The 16,298-nt window shown below is 41.5% G+C and overlaps 1 protein-coding gene across 2 annotated transcripts; it reads right to left on the bottom strand.

Moving 5' to 3' along the window:
* Positions 1-2,255: 2,255 nt before the first annotated feature.
* On the bottom strand, positions 2,256-7,040 carry LOC106580421 (arrestin domain-containing protein 3). 2 transcript variants are annotated; one of them, XM_014161463.2, is made up of 7 exons: positions 6,942-7,040; positions 6,231-6,359; positions 5,974-6,040; positions 5,729-5,876; positions 5,392-5,494; positions 4,553-4,818; positions 2,256-4,132 (listed from the first exon to the last, which is right to left on the bottom strand). In XM_014161463.2, the coding sequence occupies exons 2-7, from the start codon at positions 6,244-6,246 to the stop codon at positions 4,028-4,030; spliced, it is 705 nt and encodes a 234-aa protein (XP_014016938.1). In that variant the 5' UTR covers positions 6,247-6,359; positions 6,942-7,040; the 3' UTR covers positions 2,256-4,027. The 2 variants fall into 2 exon arrangements, with proteins under 2 accessions (XP_014016938.1, XP_014016937.1); XM_014161462.2 differs by lacking the exon at positions 6,942-7,040 and having other exon boundaries at positions 6,231-6,606.
* Positions 7,041-16,298: the final 9,258 nt, after the last annotated feature.

The raw sequence follows: 16,298 nt of genomic DNA, 5'->3' as shown, positions 1-16,298 counted from the left end.
TCCATTTACCACAATAAATACAATACACCACCATCCATTTACCACAATAAATACAAAACACAACCATCCATTTACCACAATAAATACAAAACACCACCATCCATTTACCACAATAAATACAATACACCACCATCCATTTACCACAATAAATACAAAACACCACCATACATTTACCAGTTTGGGAAATCCTGCACGAGACTACTGCAACGCCGTTGTCCCTGCCACAACCGGCCACAAGATATTGGTGCCACAAAAAAAAGAGAGAAGTTGATGATGTGCAGGTCCACGGAAAAAACGTGTGCTTGTTTTGGATATTGATTAGAGATTGTCAAGGATGCACAGAAATCCAAAAATATGTGGAGTTTAGTTCAGATGATTTGTTCGCAATATGTGATCTATAAATTAGAGGCTTAAAAGCTGTTTATTGATTGTGGGCTTGAATAGAAGAAGACAATACATTTGGTGAGAATCACAACATAGGGTACAAAATCTATTCTAGCTCTTAAAGGGGCAGTAGCCTACCTTGGGTGTACAATTTATAATTACAACATTATTTAATCTGCAATTATTCTTCTGCTATTTATTCTGTTACCAATAATATTTACATGTTAATAGTATATTTTGATTACAATTATTATGCCTCATCTTTTGAACTAAATGTAATATATTAGCTTCCAAAATGTAAGTAGGTCTATCTAGCTGCCCGATGACAAACTGATGGAATGGCTTGTCCTGCACTTTGGAAAAACCCAGTGCATTGAGTGAATTTTGGAAAAAGATCTTGGTTCCTTTCTAAACATAGCAATGTGAATGCAAAGAGGACCACAAAATAGGTGAAGTGAACTGGTCCTCAATCAAAGGCAGTGTGAATACTAAGAGAACTGAGTTATTTTCCTTTTTTAGAGTTCACTTTAAAGAGGACTGAGATTGGTTCTAGAAGTGTATAAAACATTACCTGCTGTTTCCATGACAGAGTGACCAGGTGAATCTAGATGAAAGCTATGATCCCTTATTGATGTCACCTGTTAAATCTACTTCAATGAGTGTAGATGAAGGGGAGAAGACAGGTTAAATTATTTTTAAGCCTTGGGACAATTGAGACAGATTGTGTATGTGTGCCATTCAGGGTGAGTGGGCAGGCCAAAATATTTAAGTGCCATTGAACAGGGTATGGTAGTATGTGCCAGGCACACTGGTTTAAGTGTATAAAGAACGGCAATGCTGCTGGGATCTTTCCACGCTCAACAGTATCCTGTGTGTGTATCAAGAATGGTCCACCACCCAAAGGACATCCAGCCAACTTGACACAACTGTGGGAAGCATTGGAGTCAACATGGGCCAGCATCCCTTTGGAACGCTTGACACCTTGTAGAGTCCATGCCCTGACAAATTGAGGCTGTTCTGAGGGCAAAAGGGGGTGCAACTCAATATTAGGAAGGTGTTCCTAATGTTTTGTGCACTGTGTATGTGAAAATACCCTGACCCATATTGCCCTCGTTAGGAATAGAAAACTAATGCACCTTCATCTCAAATATAAGGACAGGAAATTCATACCATTTATACCCAGAACAAATGCAGGTATATAAAATATATGAAACAAATATTTAACCAACATTTCGTTGTTGTACACTGTTAAGTATAGTATTGTCACAAACACTGATGGATATTGAGACACAAGAATGGGAAAGGAGATACCTAGTCAGTTGTACAACTGAATGCATTCAACTGAAATGTGTCTTCCGCATTTAACCCAACACCTCTAAATCATGTTCAAATGTTTTTTTTTTAAATGGTCAAATGGAAGTTAGTGTTTATTACAGGTCAATAACATTCATGGCATATAAGTAGTATCCTTCAAACAGTACTTACAAAATGTCAAATTCTACAGGTGGCCAATCTGTGAAGATCTACTTAAAGTTTATCAGTGGGCTTTCCTAAAGTGCTACCTTGATACTCAGTTTGACAAACACAACAAAATATACAGTACATTGTTAAAAGGTATTGTGGTTAAAACATGTATGTATACACACACTTCAACATGTTTCTATTGTGAGATTACAATGATACATTTTTGGCAATACAGAGTCTAGAGATGTGCACTTCCCTGTCTTCATTAAGAAGGTTCAAGGGAACTCAATGACAAGGACTACGTCACAAACAAGGCCAGTTTTGACATTTGAAATCAAATGAAAAAAAAAATGTCCACGTTCAATACAACATAATGCATTTACCACCAATACATCTTCAAAACAATGGGTTGTGCACATCTTTTAATGGCAGTACTGAACTCTTCAAGCGAGTTTGAAAGAGTTTAAAATGAGTAGATGTCCTCAATGGATGAACTTGGGAGTGTTAAAACAGACATAAAAACACTTATAACATCAACAGAAATACAATATATAGTTTACACAAACACATATCAATACAATTCATATGAAAAATATATTATTGTCCGTGAATTTGACTGGTTCTTCATATAGTAAGCTCAACCATATAAATGTCAAATGTTTCAGACTTTCTGTTGGATTACGCTCATACAACTAGGAGTGTAAAAACATGGTTTTGTTATTCAGACCACAGCAAGAGGACAGTGTAGTAGCATTACAGTGTACTTTTAAAACAGACGTACAAATGAATTAGTGATTGAATCACAAGTATCCTGAATACTCTATTTTTCCAAATGAATGGGGCAAAACAATGTTGTTGACCATGAATAACAAATCGAATCCTTAAATGAACCATGATAAAAAAGACAAGTTGGATGAGACAGACAGACATACACCACGGAGTGATTGATCAAACATGAGTAAACACAGTCGCAAAGCCCAATTATCTTATGTTAACAATCACTCAAGCACCTTGAAAGAAATGCTAAGTAACATGACCTGGCAAGAGATGAACGACGACTGCACCATTAGATATTTAAAGCACTGTCCGTCTGTCACCTCAAACACTGAAGGATGGCAAGGCATCATTACATGTATGTAAGTAGTATGAAATGTACACACACACACAAACTGTAAATAAAACTATATGGCTATAAAAACATGGAACAGAAATATTAATGGAACAAACACCTTTTAAAAGTTCATGCATAAAATATTAGAAAATCTGGTACCGTATTTGGTACAACCCTGAGAACTATTGCAAATCAACCTTTTTAAGAGGCATTTAACATAAATCCTACAATTTGTTTTGTAAGATTTGTTAGAGCAAGTTTAGTTGTCTATCAAGCCTTCTTCTTTATCAGCTGTAGTATTGAGTTAGTCCTCTTAGCAATAACATTGCCCAATAGTTCCTCATCTTATGACTTAGATGGAGGTGAATTATAGACTCTGAAATGTCTGTCTTAAAAAAAGTAATGAATTCTGAACAGTTATGGCAATAGTGAGCAGAAACAGCACAAGACTTCCATAGATAGTGATAAGAGACAATATATGAAGGAAGGATTTGACATGGTGGTCGATGACAAAACTTGCTCTAACAATTCTTATGGTGATAAACATGTAGAAATTGTAGAATTGGAAACCCATCTTAAAAGGGGTTTGTCAGTGTCTAATCTCAGAATCCAGAACCAAATCTAGAGTGAACGTGGGCCTCTGGCCAGCTACTGGACATGGTACTGGGGGGGGGGGGGCATGTTGAGATGTTTGGCCTAATGTGAGTGGCAAAGTCCACATGCCCTCCTCTGAAATCCTTTTAGCCATCTATGGGCCTAAATTAACCCCTCCCTTTCCAAAATTCTAAAGATGCCAGGTTTAGACCAACCCGGCGAAATCATGATTTGTCCAAATAATCAGTGACACAAAAACCAGCTCACCAGAAGAATGGTTCCCTGTAACCCTCATATTCCCAGATGTAACTTTGGTTACGGATGTTGTGAGACACTATGCATGTCTCTAATATAACTAGGTACAAGTTGCCCTTCGTATCTAAGCGAGGCTTACCCTGTCTAAATCCTAACCTTAACCATTAGGTAGAAAAACACTGAACTGAGTCTAGGGGCAACGTGATCCTAGTACTACTGCTACTGATATGGAGGTGGAGGCTGGGGAGCGTAAACAGGAATATTACACAGCACAATGGGGAACAGCACCTTGAGGTCCGTGGAACCTCTGATACGTAGACTCACCTGCAGGAGAGAAGAAGAACAGGAAGAGAAGACAACGTCAGAACAGGAGGATAAGCATTGGGCCAGTCCAATCACCTATTTAACCTACGATTTTGAGGAGATCTGTGCAGGTTATACAGATCTAAGCAATATGGCAAAAATTGCACCTGGGCTATCAACAGGGGTGATTTCCATATTGCTTATACCTCTTAGCCTCATATTCACAACAAGTCTCTAGAGTAGGAGTGCTGATGTAGGATCAGTTTTGCGTTTAAGATCATGAATAACATTACACGGACAGGGGTGGACCTGATCCCAGATCAGCCCTCCTACTCTGAGACGCTTTGAGAATACGGGCCCAGATCTCCAGGAGTGCTTAGGGGGTAGGGGGCAATTTGGGATTGGTAGTAAAAGCTGCATCATTTCCAGATGGATACCTACATCCACAGTGTAATCCAGCTCCAGTATAGGACAGTTGGAGATAGTGAGAGTCGTGTTGGGAGGGATGGGAAGCATCATATCGCTGTAGACCTCAGAGCTACTGGGGTTGACCGGCTGACCATCCACTGAGGCCAGGTTTTTCATCTGCAACCTCCTGTTGCACTTGTTATGGGTGTAAAACATCTGCTTCTGGATAAGGGTCGCATGCGGAGTCACCGTCCGAGAGGAGCCGTTACTAAGCTCACAGATGATTTTCACCAACTCTCCTACAGAAAAAAAGGGGAGTCAAAGGTGAGATGTTTCTGTTTATTGGAGTGTGTAAACACAACTATCTTGGAAGACTTGACAAGTGATCAGTGAACAGGAATTTCTATTGAGTCTCCATTTATTTGACAATAATAGACAAGAGTAAGCTATCATTTTGTACACCAGTCATGCGCTGGAAAACTCAGGCACGCACACACAGCATTTCTAGCTAACATTCTGACACAATTATTCCCTTGTTCACAAAGACAGACCCACTTCATAGACCAAATCTGGGTGCATACCAAAGCCTGCTGGCTAACAATGGTCTTGTTTTGTAAAATACTAGCCTTGTGAATAAGTACTTACTGCTGCATTACCGGTTCCTTTCACATCGTGCACGTAGAATGTAAACTCAGGATGGTTGAAGGCTAGTAAAATACAACAATGTCAGGGCTGGAGCCCCTCTAAGGAAGTGTTTTATTGTTCCAGTACTAGCTTCCTGAGTACTTGTACATCAAGTTTCCTAACGCTACAGAAACAGGAGATAGGCTCCTGCCCATTGGACCATTCAGGCTTGGACAAGGCTTACTTACCTGGGACAAAGCCTTTCCTCTCAGTGCAGACAGTCATTGAGATGGGACCTGAGGCACACCAAAGGCAGCACAGGGTCTTGGTGTTGCTGCCTGCCAGAGGAGCCTGGAACAACACACAGATCTGGGGTCAGGCTATACTTTGTATGGCTGTGACAAATGCTGAAATTCTTTCTTCAACTCAAACCAATCTAATATGTCATAGGCCTATATCAAAAGGGAATCAGGTGGGTAACCTACACAAGGCAATTATAATAGGATGACATTTAGCTCGTTGACATTCAAGGTTGGCGTAATGCCCAGGTAGGTTCAGATAGACAATGGGAGGACATGCCCTTACCAGAAGATGTGGTTGGTTGGCATCTATGTGGCTGGCAAAGTTGAACTCAGTCACAAACTCCTTGGCTAGATGCCATGGCCTGTGTATCTCCACCTTCATTGAGTAAATGATACTGCCATGCACCCCATGGAAAGAGGAGGGGAAGTTTCTGAATGAATGGAAATAAGTTTAACAATAATGGTCAGACCTTGAGTATACAACCGTGAATAAAACATACACACACAGTAAGAAGACTTCATACACACCCTTGTGGGATTTGGCATGTGAATGGGTACACATGGGTTCCTGGTTGAAGTGTGGTGTTAGGGACCGCTGAAGATTGAAAACGAAACACTTCATTTAAACACAACGCAACAGCTAGCTGGCTAGCTATGATTAGAACTCCAATGTGATACACAGGCGCACACACACCTTTTAAATACACCGGTGTATCAGAATTCAGATTATGATGCATCTTTGTAAATAAGTAACTGTGTAGCTAGCTAAGTAATAACGTAACTACCGTTATTTTCTTGCATTACGATTTGAGAGAAGTTGAAGAATTCCAGCCTTGCCGAGTGGACTCGTCGTTGTCTTCTGCGTCGTCCTCTTCTTCCACCACCTCCTCCTTGTGTTGTCCACTGTACCTTTGCTTTTCCATTTAATGTTAATGTTATAGAACTGAGCTTTGTTTCTTTTGAAAGATCAAAGGAAATCTGACCTGCCATAAAGTCACCACTCGAGAAAGTCACTCTCGGATTATTGGCGTTGAAATGTATTGTAAAATTTTTAAACGTTTCTCCAAACATTTTTGTACAAAAAAAATGGCTCTGAAGAAAAAGCAACAACTGTGTGTGTACTGTTTAAACCAGACTGCGCAAGCCCACGATATGCACACAGGGGCGGCTGAACGGTTCTTCTTGAATGGGAATTTTAACCCGTTCATGTCCCTTCAGTCAATCAAAGTATTTTAAAAACGTAACTAGTACAATTGCAACCTGCAAGTTTTAGATATGATGGCGATTATTTCATATGGTTTAGAGATATGAAATTAATGAGATGTAGCCAAATTAATTAAATTAAATTCACTAACTGCAATGACAATTTAGCAATTGACAACATATCTAAAATAGCAATTTAGCTAGCTAGCTAAACAGCTTCACAATCGATCAACTCATCATTCATTCCTCTGAGAGCACATATTTTGAGGGAAATATATAACCCTCGCACTTACAGGTCAATTTCTGTTGTCGTTAAGCTAAGGTGGTTCGATTGGCTTTGTTTGTGCATGGAGAAAGCGACACCTTTCAAGGCTATGTTTTGTGCACGGAGAAAGTGTCAACACCTGGGCGGTGATCAGTAAGGCACAATCCACAATGACAACATTCTGATAGAAATAGATTCGAGCAGATATGCCTCTGACATGTACAGTAGAGTAAGGAATCTTGTCAGGCCAGCTCAGTATTGAAGATATAAATGCCATGCAGGCACTGAACGGGACCATACTTAACATGTCAGAGACACATGTCTGTTCTACACAATATACACTCAGTGGCCAGTTTATTAAGTACACCATACATTCACGACAATAGTTAGCTCCCACAGAAAGTGGTCTTGGCTTGCTATATAAAGCAGGCATACAGGCATTTAGTTACTGTACTATTGAACGTTAGAATGGGCAAAACGAGTGACCTAAGCGACATTGAGCATGGCATGATTGTCGGTGCCAGAGTGCCAGTTCCAGTATCTCAGAAACTGCTGGCCTCATGGGATTTTTACGCACGACAGTGTCTAGGTCCCTCAAACTAAACTCTGGACCTCAAAGCCAGTTCCACTACATTTTTGCACTCTAGTCAGGAACTGATATAGACCTGGGCCACCAGGGGGGTACAATGAATTAGCCGGTTGAACAGAAAACCAGCAGGCTCCAGACCTCGTAGGGTAAGAGTGGAATACCTCTGGTCTAGGGTTAACAGAGAATGGTGCGACCAACAAAAAACATCCGTCAGCAGCAGTCCTGTGGGTGAAAACAGCCCGTTGATCAAATCAAATCAAATGTATTTATATAGCCCTTCTTACATCAGCTGATATCTCAAAGTGCTGTACAGAAACCCAGCCTAAAACCCCAAACAGCAAGCAATGCAGGTGTAGAAGCACGGTGGCTAGGAAAAACTCCCTCGAAAGGCCAAAACCTAGGACGAAACCTAGAGAGGAACCAGGCTATGAGGGGTGGCCAGTCCTCTTCTGGCTGTGCCGGGTGGAGATTATAACAGCACATGGCCTAGATGTTCAAATGTTCATAAATGACCAGCATTGTCAAATAATAATAATCATAGTAGTTGTCGAGGGTGCAACAAGTCAGTAACACAAGAGTAAGTGTCAGTTGGCTTTTTCATAGCCGATCTTTGAGAGTATCTCTACCGCTCCTGCTGTCTCTAGAGAGTTGAAAACAGCAGGTCTGGGACAGGTAGCACGTCCGGTGAATAGGTCAGGGTTCCAGCAGGTCTGGGACAACAGGTCTGGGACAGGTAGCACGTCCCGTGAACAGGTCAGGGTTCCATAGCTGCAGGCAGAACAGTTGGAACTGGAGCAGCAGCACGGCCAGGTGAACTGGGGACAGCAAGGAGTCATCAAGTCAGGTAGTCCTGAGGCATGGTCCTAGGGCTCAGGTCCTCCGAGAGAAAGAAAGAAAGAAAGAAAGAAAGAAAGAAAGAAAGAAAGAAAGAAAGAAAGAAAGAGAGAAAGAGAGAATTAGAGAGAGCATATTTAAATTCACACAGGACACCGGAAAAGACAAGAGAAATACTCCAGATGTGACAGACTGACCCTAGCCCCCCGACACATAAACTACTGCAGCATAAATACTGGAGGCTGAGACAGGAGGGGTCAGGAGACACTGTGGCCCCATCCGATGAAACCCCCGGACAGGGCCAAACAGGTAGGATATAACCCCACCCACTTTGCCAAAGCACAGCCTCCACACCACTGGAGGGATATCTCCAACCACCAACATACCATCCCGGGACAAGGCCGAGTATAGCCCACAAAGATTTCCGCCACGGCACAGCCCAAGGGGGGGCGCCAACCCAGACAGGAAGACCACGTCAGTGACTCAACCCACTCAAGTGACGCACCCCTCCCAGGGACAGCATGGAAGAACACCAGTAAGCCAGTGACTCAGCCCCCGTAATAGGGGTAGAGGCAGAGAATCCCAGTGGAAAGAGGGGAAACATGCAAAACATCCTTCGACCTGATGACAGGTCGAAGGAGAATGGCAAGAATTTTGCCAACTAAGAGGTGGGTCACAAACAGGCAAATAACGGCGTAGTACAACAGTGGTGTGCAGAACGGCATCGCAGAATGCACGACTCGTCGATCCTTGTCACGGTTGGGCTATTTCAGCAGACGATCACACTGGGTTCCACTCCTATCAGCTAAAAACAAGAAGTGGCTCCAGTGATCACCAACAATGGACAGCAGTGGAGTGGAAAAACATTGCCTGTTCTGACAAAGTCAGGGTTTGGCATAAGCAGCATGAGTCCCAATCCTGCCTGGTGTCAGTTGTACAGGCTGGTGGTGTAATGGTGTGAGGAATGTTTTTCTGGCACACGTTAGGTCCCTTGATACCAAATGAGCAACGTTTCCATTCCCAAATAATTCAGGCTGTTCTGGAGCAAAGGGGGTTCTGACCCGGGACTAGATAAACTGGCCACTAAGTGGATGTCCATATAAGTTCCACAACATTGTGCCCAGTAGCCTACTGAAGTAAGGAACACAGTATGATTAAAAAACATAATTTGTATACTATTGCTTTATTTTAAAGGTTACAATGTATATTATACTGGTGATTACTTTTATGTTAACTTGTTCATTTCTGACATAAAATATATTTTAGACTTGATTTTTGTCAATGAATTTGTGGAATGGTGTTGCACAGAGCACATTCAGAGATGGTGACAACTAAGGTGTACTGTTATTTTCTTGCCACTAGATGGTGATAGTTCCTTTTCTTTTGTATGATGTTCAGCGTTTCATCTGAGCAGCACAACGAAGACAACTAATGCTGCGTTCACAACCAAGTGGGAAGGTGATATTTAGCATATACGACTGGGGAAAAATCCACTTGAACGTCCCTCCAGCTCGTAATTACTTGTGGGAAACTAGTCTGTCATCCCTGAGCTCCGACTTCTCTCACATCATGACCTCTGATATCACCTACTAAGGAAATTACCTTGATAACAGTATTTTCGGCAGTTAAATGTAACAAAACATTATTTATAATAATCTATCTATTAATATGACTTTTGAACACTGTAATTGTTTTTCAAGCATGGGTTAACTGCCTTGTTCAGAATGACATATTTTTGTCTTGTTGGCTCGGGGATTCAATACAGCAACCTTTCAGTTACTGGCCTGATGCTCTAACCACTAGGCTACCTGCTTCCCCAGACTGGAGTCATATTAGAAATCTGTGCAGGAAGCAATGAGAAGCAAAAGCCATTTTCATTGTGCGGTTGTTGAACAATGAATGTGTTTAATCTTAAAGGGAGCCTATCGGTAACATTTTAACCTCTTTTAATGTCAATATCTTCAATTTCAGATATCAAGCTGCAGTAGTGTTTTCAAAGCTTCACTTTGCACTCTGGTTTTAAGAGAGAATACAACCTCCACAATGTTGAAAATGGTTTATTAGAAAAACATTTCTAGGACATAAAATTGTAGGACATTTATAGGACATAAAATCACTTGACACAAGTTTACTTTGACCACATATCTTTCCATTCCCACTGTGTCGTTCTTCATGGTGAACTTAGCAGAGAGACATCGACTGCCAGTGCTCTTGTCTTCACGATGTCTGCGTCCCAAATGACACCCTATTCGTTACTTATATATTAGTGCACTACTTTTAACCAGGGCGCATAGGTCAAAAGAGGGTACTGGATAGGGAATAGGGTGCCATTGAATCATTCTCACTGGGGCAGTGAAGTGCAACAGTTTGAACAATTGCCTTGTCAGAGGTCATGCCGGGCTGTGTAAATGTATTGAGGCCATGTGTTACAAGATGTAGAGCATGTCTTGGTCTTGTAACAATGAGAGTTCATAGATGGTTATCATACCACACTGCATGGATCACTGCTCAATGCTGTCAGAACACTACACCTTGACAGTTTGCACACGAATACACACACACTGCTCATTAGTCATGCATCTGTTTTTGTGTCCTCTTAAGCAAAGGAGAAGGATGAGGACCTTCAAATACAGCTGTATCAAAATGTTTTTATATATATGCTGTATATATGAGGAAAAACTTCTTCAAGAGCATCCCAAACTCATCTTAAAGAGACATTCAACATAAGAGCAAGTTGTCATCACTAATTGAGGAAAGCATCTTTCCCTGGTGAATTCCTGTAAATTGTCCATGGGACGTGATGACTCCTCTTGATCCCTTTTTTTTATCTTAATACACATAAATAGTGGAGTAGAAAAAACATGTTTCAAGTTTAAATTGGACAGAGGGTTGCAGTGACTCAATCTCACTGGCATTCTCTACAGAGTGATCATGATCACCCTTGCTCTGCCAGGGTGTCCTCTGCCATGATTGGGCATTGTTCACAAACACTTGTTAGGACAAGATGGGCAGTTGATTTAAGACGAGGAGTTTTGTCTGACCACATCCTCAGAGTTGTTCCTGGTCTCCTGGCCAGGGCTATATCTCTTCCATCACTGACTTAGAAGCATGGGATTAGTTTAAGCATTGGCTGGAGGAAGTTTCCACTGTTGTAAAATCCATGTGACAAAGGCTGTGTTTAGAGCCATCCAAATAATCAAATTCGGATTGTTTTTCTCCATGTCCAGTATATATTTTTTTGCCTCCACATTCATTTTTACGTGACGCATATCAGTTTCACGGATTGTCACTGATGTAGCCTCTTAAATAGTGCACAGGTGAAATGCTTGTCACTTTTCCTTATTTTTTAGTGGGGTGATTGTTGTGGTAATGATTTTATTTTTTTAAGCGTCCAGGCTGAGGGTGCCTATGAAACATCAGAATTGTATCAGGATTGAGAAATGTGGACTAAATCTGAATTCAAAAGATCAGTTTCTCTTGTTTACACGTTCGGGAAAAAATCTGATGGGTATTTGATATGCAAATACATCGGACTTGGGGTGCCTGTGTAAATGCAGCCAAAGTGTACAAATTTTGGAGAACGATGAAGAATCAGGACTCAGCCCAGGTCACATGGTCAGCCCTACCACAAGAGAACCAAGGATGGTTAAGTGAAGCATAACGTGGGATTGGGCGTATCACTTTAGGGTCTGTATCTCCCTTAGTTTTTGGAAGGATTTTCAATATCAAAAGATTGTTACACTAGGTAAAACCTCACTATTTGTACATGATTAACACCTACAATGTTGGATTGTTTCAGCTAGGTTCACTTTCCTTGCCTCAGTACAAAACATTCCACTGTTAGTAAGAATTGACATTTGGGGACATTTGATTTGCTTTGAGGGGGCTTAATTCCACTCAATGAGAGGTTTTCAGTAAAAGTGGAGGGTAGAAATCTGTATGAAAGGTACCTAAGTATTGTACACAGGGACTAATCCGGGAGCAAGGGGATCCAGCTGGTTTGAAAGTGGAAGTCTATTTGTTGTGGGCGAGTGTTTGGCAAGCTCTGCTACAAGGCTGCTGCTCCCAGGCAACGGGACCTTTGACTACATACTTTACACACACAAACACACACACACACACACACACACACACACACACACACACACACACACACACACACACACACACACACACACACACACAAGTTTACAGCAGGGGTGTTGAACTCATTTTCCCCAGGGGGCGCATTCGGTCTTCAATGATGTCCGGAGGGCCGCACTGAAAATATGTTATATTTCCTAGTCCTCTAGCCATTTTATTTAGAATTTTCGATGCTTCCTGTCTAGTAATTATTAGAGAGCTGGACAGTCAAGAAACTGTATGAATATAGGAAAAAAATGTATACATTAATATATACAGTTGAAGTCAGAAGTTTACATACACCTTAGCCAAATACATTTAAACTCAGTTTTTTACAATTCCTGACATTTAATCCAAGTAAAAATGCCCTGTTTTAGGTCAGTTAGGATCACCACATTATTTTAAGAATGTAAAATGTCAGAATAATAGTAGAGAGAATGATTTATTTCAGCTTTTATTTCTTTCATCATATTCCCAGTGGGTCAGAAGTTTACATACACTCAATTAGTATTTGGTAGCATTGCCTTTAAATTGTTTAACTTGGGTCAAACGTTTCGGGTAACCATCTACAAGCTTCCCACAATAAGTTGGTGAATTTTAGCCCATTCCTCCTGACAGAGCTGGTGTAACTGAGTCAGGTTTGTAGGCCTCCTTGCTCGCACACACTTTTTCAGTTCTGCCCACACATTTTCTATAGGATTGAGGTCAGGGCTTTGTGATGGCCGATCCAATACCTTGACTTTGTAGTCCTTTAGCCATTTTGCCACAACTTTGGAAGTATGCTTGGGGTCATTGTCCATTTGAAAGACCCATTTGCGACCAAGCTTTAACTTCCTGACTGATGTCTTGAGATATTGCCTCAATATTTCCACAATTTTCTTTCCTCATGATGCCATCTATTTTGTGAAGCGCACCAGTCCCTCCTGCAGCAAAGCACCCCCACAACATGATGCTGCCACCCCCGTGCTTCACGGTTGGGATGGTGTTCTTCGGCTTGCAAGCCTCCCCCTTTTTCCTCCAAACATAACAATGGTCATTATAGCCAAACAGTTCTATTTTTGTTTCATCAGACCAGAGGACATTTCTCCAAAAAGTAAGATCTTTGTCCCCATGTGCAGTTGCAAACCGTAGTCTGGCTTTTTTATGGCGGTTTTGGAGCAGTGGCTTCTCCGTTTACTCTGGATATAGATACTTTGTACCTGTTTCCTCCAGCATCTTCACAAGGTCCTTTGCTGTTGTTCTGGGATTGATTTGCACTTTTCGCACCAAAGTAGGTTCATCTCTAGGAGACAGAACACGTCTCCTTCCTGAGCGGTATGACGGCTGCGTGGTCCCATGGTGTTTATACTTGTGTACTATTGTTTGTACAGATGAACGTGGTACCTTCAAGCATTTGGAAATTGCTCCCAAGGATGAACCAGACTTGTGGAGGTCTAGAATTTTTTTTATCTGAGGTCTTGGCTGATTTCTTTTGATTTTCCCATGATGTCAAGCAAATAGGCACTGAGTTTGAAGGTAGACCTTGAAATACATCCACAGGTACACCTCCAATTGACTCAAATTATGTCAATTAGCCTATCAGAAGCTTATAAAGCCATGACATAGTCTTCGGGAATTTTCCAAGCTGTTTAAAGGCACAGTCAACTTAGTGTATGTAAACTTCTGACCCACTGGAATTGTGATACAGTGAATTATAAGTGAAATAATCTGTCTGTAAACAATTGTTGGAAAAATGACTTGTGTCATGCACAAAGTAGATGTCCTAACCGACTTGCCAGAACTATAGTTTGTCAACAAGAAATTTGGGTGAGTGGTTGAAAAACTAGTTTTAATGACTCCCACCTAAGTGTATGTAAACTTCCGACTTCAACTGTATGTATTGAACTTTGCTGTCCTTTTAAATGGTTGTGTTACAATTAAACCAAAAATCTGACATTGTTTTTCAATTGGAATTTGGTTGTGCTTTTAGATGGTTGAAAGCATAGTGATTAGCACATTGCAAATTCAACAAACTTTTGGCTATCTTTTTGAGTGGGTGAAAATAGCTTGTATTCTTATTAATCAACATCTCAACCAAATACTGCCCAATTATCCCCGTTGATATTACATGGAGTGCCTAGTTGGTTGTGCTCAACGATTGGAGATGAGGTGCTGTGTAAAATAAGTGGATACTGCATATACTGAGTATACCAAACATTAAGAACACCTTCCTAATATTGAGCCCCCCCCTTTTGCCCTCAAAACAGCCTCAATTGGTCAGGGCATGGACTCTACAAGGTGTCGAAAGTGTTCCACAGGGGTGCTGGCCCATGTTGACTCCAATGCTTCCCACAGTTGGATGGATGTTCTTTGGGTGGTGGACCGTTCTTGATGCACACTGGAAACTGTTGAGAGTGAAAAACTCAGCAGTGTTACAGTTCTTGATACAAACCGGTGCGCCTGGCACCAACTACCATACCCCGTTTCGAGGCACTTAAATATTTTGTCTTTCCCATTCACCCTCTGAATGGCACACATACACAATCCATGTCTCAATTGTCTCAAGGCTTAAAAGTCCTTCTTTAACCTGTCTCATCAGTGTATGTTGGGAGACTTTTTCCATAGAGATAGACTTTTTTGTAGTTTTAAAACAGTGAAACAAATGTCATAATTGAAAAAGAGGCAATGAAAGGGTTAACCCTGTCAGATTTGTGCAGTTCTGTTGTCACGATCATCGTAAGGATTGGACCAAGGCGCAGCGTGAGTAGCGTTCCACATCTTTATTATAACGTGAAACTTTAGCGAAATACAACAAAGGGCAACAAAACAATAAATGAATCAAACGAACCGTGAAGACAGTGAAATGCAAACAGGCACCTACACAAAAACAAGATCCCACAAAACACAGTGGGGAAATGGCTGCCTAAATATGATCCCCAATCAGAGACAACGCTAAACAGCTGCCTCTGATTGGGAACCATACCAAGCACACCAACATAGAAATAAACAACATAGAACACCCCCAGTCACGCCCTGACCTACTATATATACCCTAGAGAACCAAGGGCTCTCTATGGTCAGGGCGTGACATCTGTGCCTTAGCACTCACCCAAAGAATTCCTACAGCAAAACAGGAAGCCACAGAGAGAACAGTTGGCAACCTAAATCTGGTGCAGATCCTTTGATAACACTTTCTTCTCCTTAAACCATGCTGGTGAGGGCTCTGCTAGAAACAAACTCTGTCGAAGACCCAACAACTAGGCCTCTATGTCATTTTCTACTGATCTTCACTAAGAAATGGTTTCGAATCAAGAATAAAACACTAAGCTGAATCGTCTCTCTCTCACTCTCTCTCTACCATCTCCCTCGTCAACTATTCACCCATCTCTCTCTATCACACACACACACGCACACACGCACGAGCACACACACACAGAGCAGATTACTATCCATAAAAAACCCACCCTATAACCACCACCATGTCTCTCCAGACCACAGAAACCCTAGTTTTCCACCAGTAGGCCTAAGTGTGTGTGTGTGTGTGTGTGTGTGTGTGTGTGTGTGTGTGTGTGTGTGTGTGTGTGTGTGTGTGTGTGTGTGTGTGTGTGTGTGTGTGTGTGTGTGTGTGTGTGTGTGTGTGTGTGTGTGTGTCTCCCCAGACAAAGCTTGTCCATTTTATCCAGTGCCACTGCAACGTGATAGTGGAACAATGGGGAAAAGGCTGTTTGGGGTTTCCTGAAAAGCCTATTGCATCATGTAGTCAGGGTGAAAGAATCTGAACATTAAATGGGGCGACGTGGTTTGAGGTTCGCCCACTCTCTGCGGTCCAGCTGTAAAAGCCCATACTGTTGCTAAGATGTC

Source organism: Salmo salar, chromosome ssa20 (assembly GCF_905237065.1).
Source record: "Salmo salar chromosome ssa20, Ssal_v3.1, whole genome shotgun sequence".
NCBI classification, from domain to species: Eukaryota; Metazoa; Chordata; class Actinopteri; order Salmoniformes; family Salmonidae; genus Salmo; species Salmo salar.
The sequence above is the reverse complement of the archived record's forward strand: the minus strand, read 5'-3'. Positions and strand labels throughout refer to the sequence as shown.

Bases quoted from the DNA above. Each gene is read 5' to 3' on its own strand.
- LOC106580421 (XM_014161462.2), bottom strand. From the start codon at position 6,516: ATGTTTGGAGAAACGTTTAAAAATTTTACAATACATTTCAACGCCAAT. The intron at 5,495-5,728 runs GTAAGGGCATGT...GTGTTGTTCCAG, and splicing joins CCAACCAACCACATCTTCTG to GCTCCTCTGGCAGGCAGCAA. The intron at 4,133-4,552 runs GTAGGTATCCAT...TCTCTCCTGCAG, and splicing joins AGCTGGATTACACTGTGGAT to GTGAGTCTACGTATCAGAGG.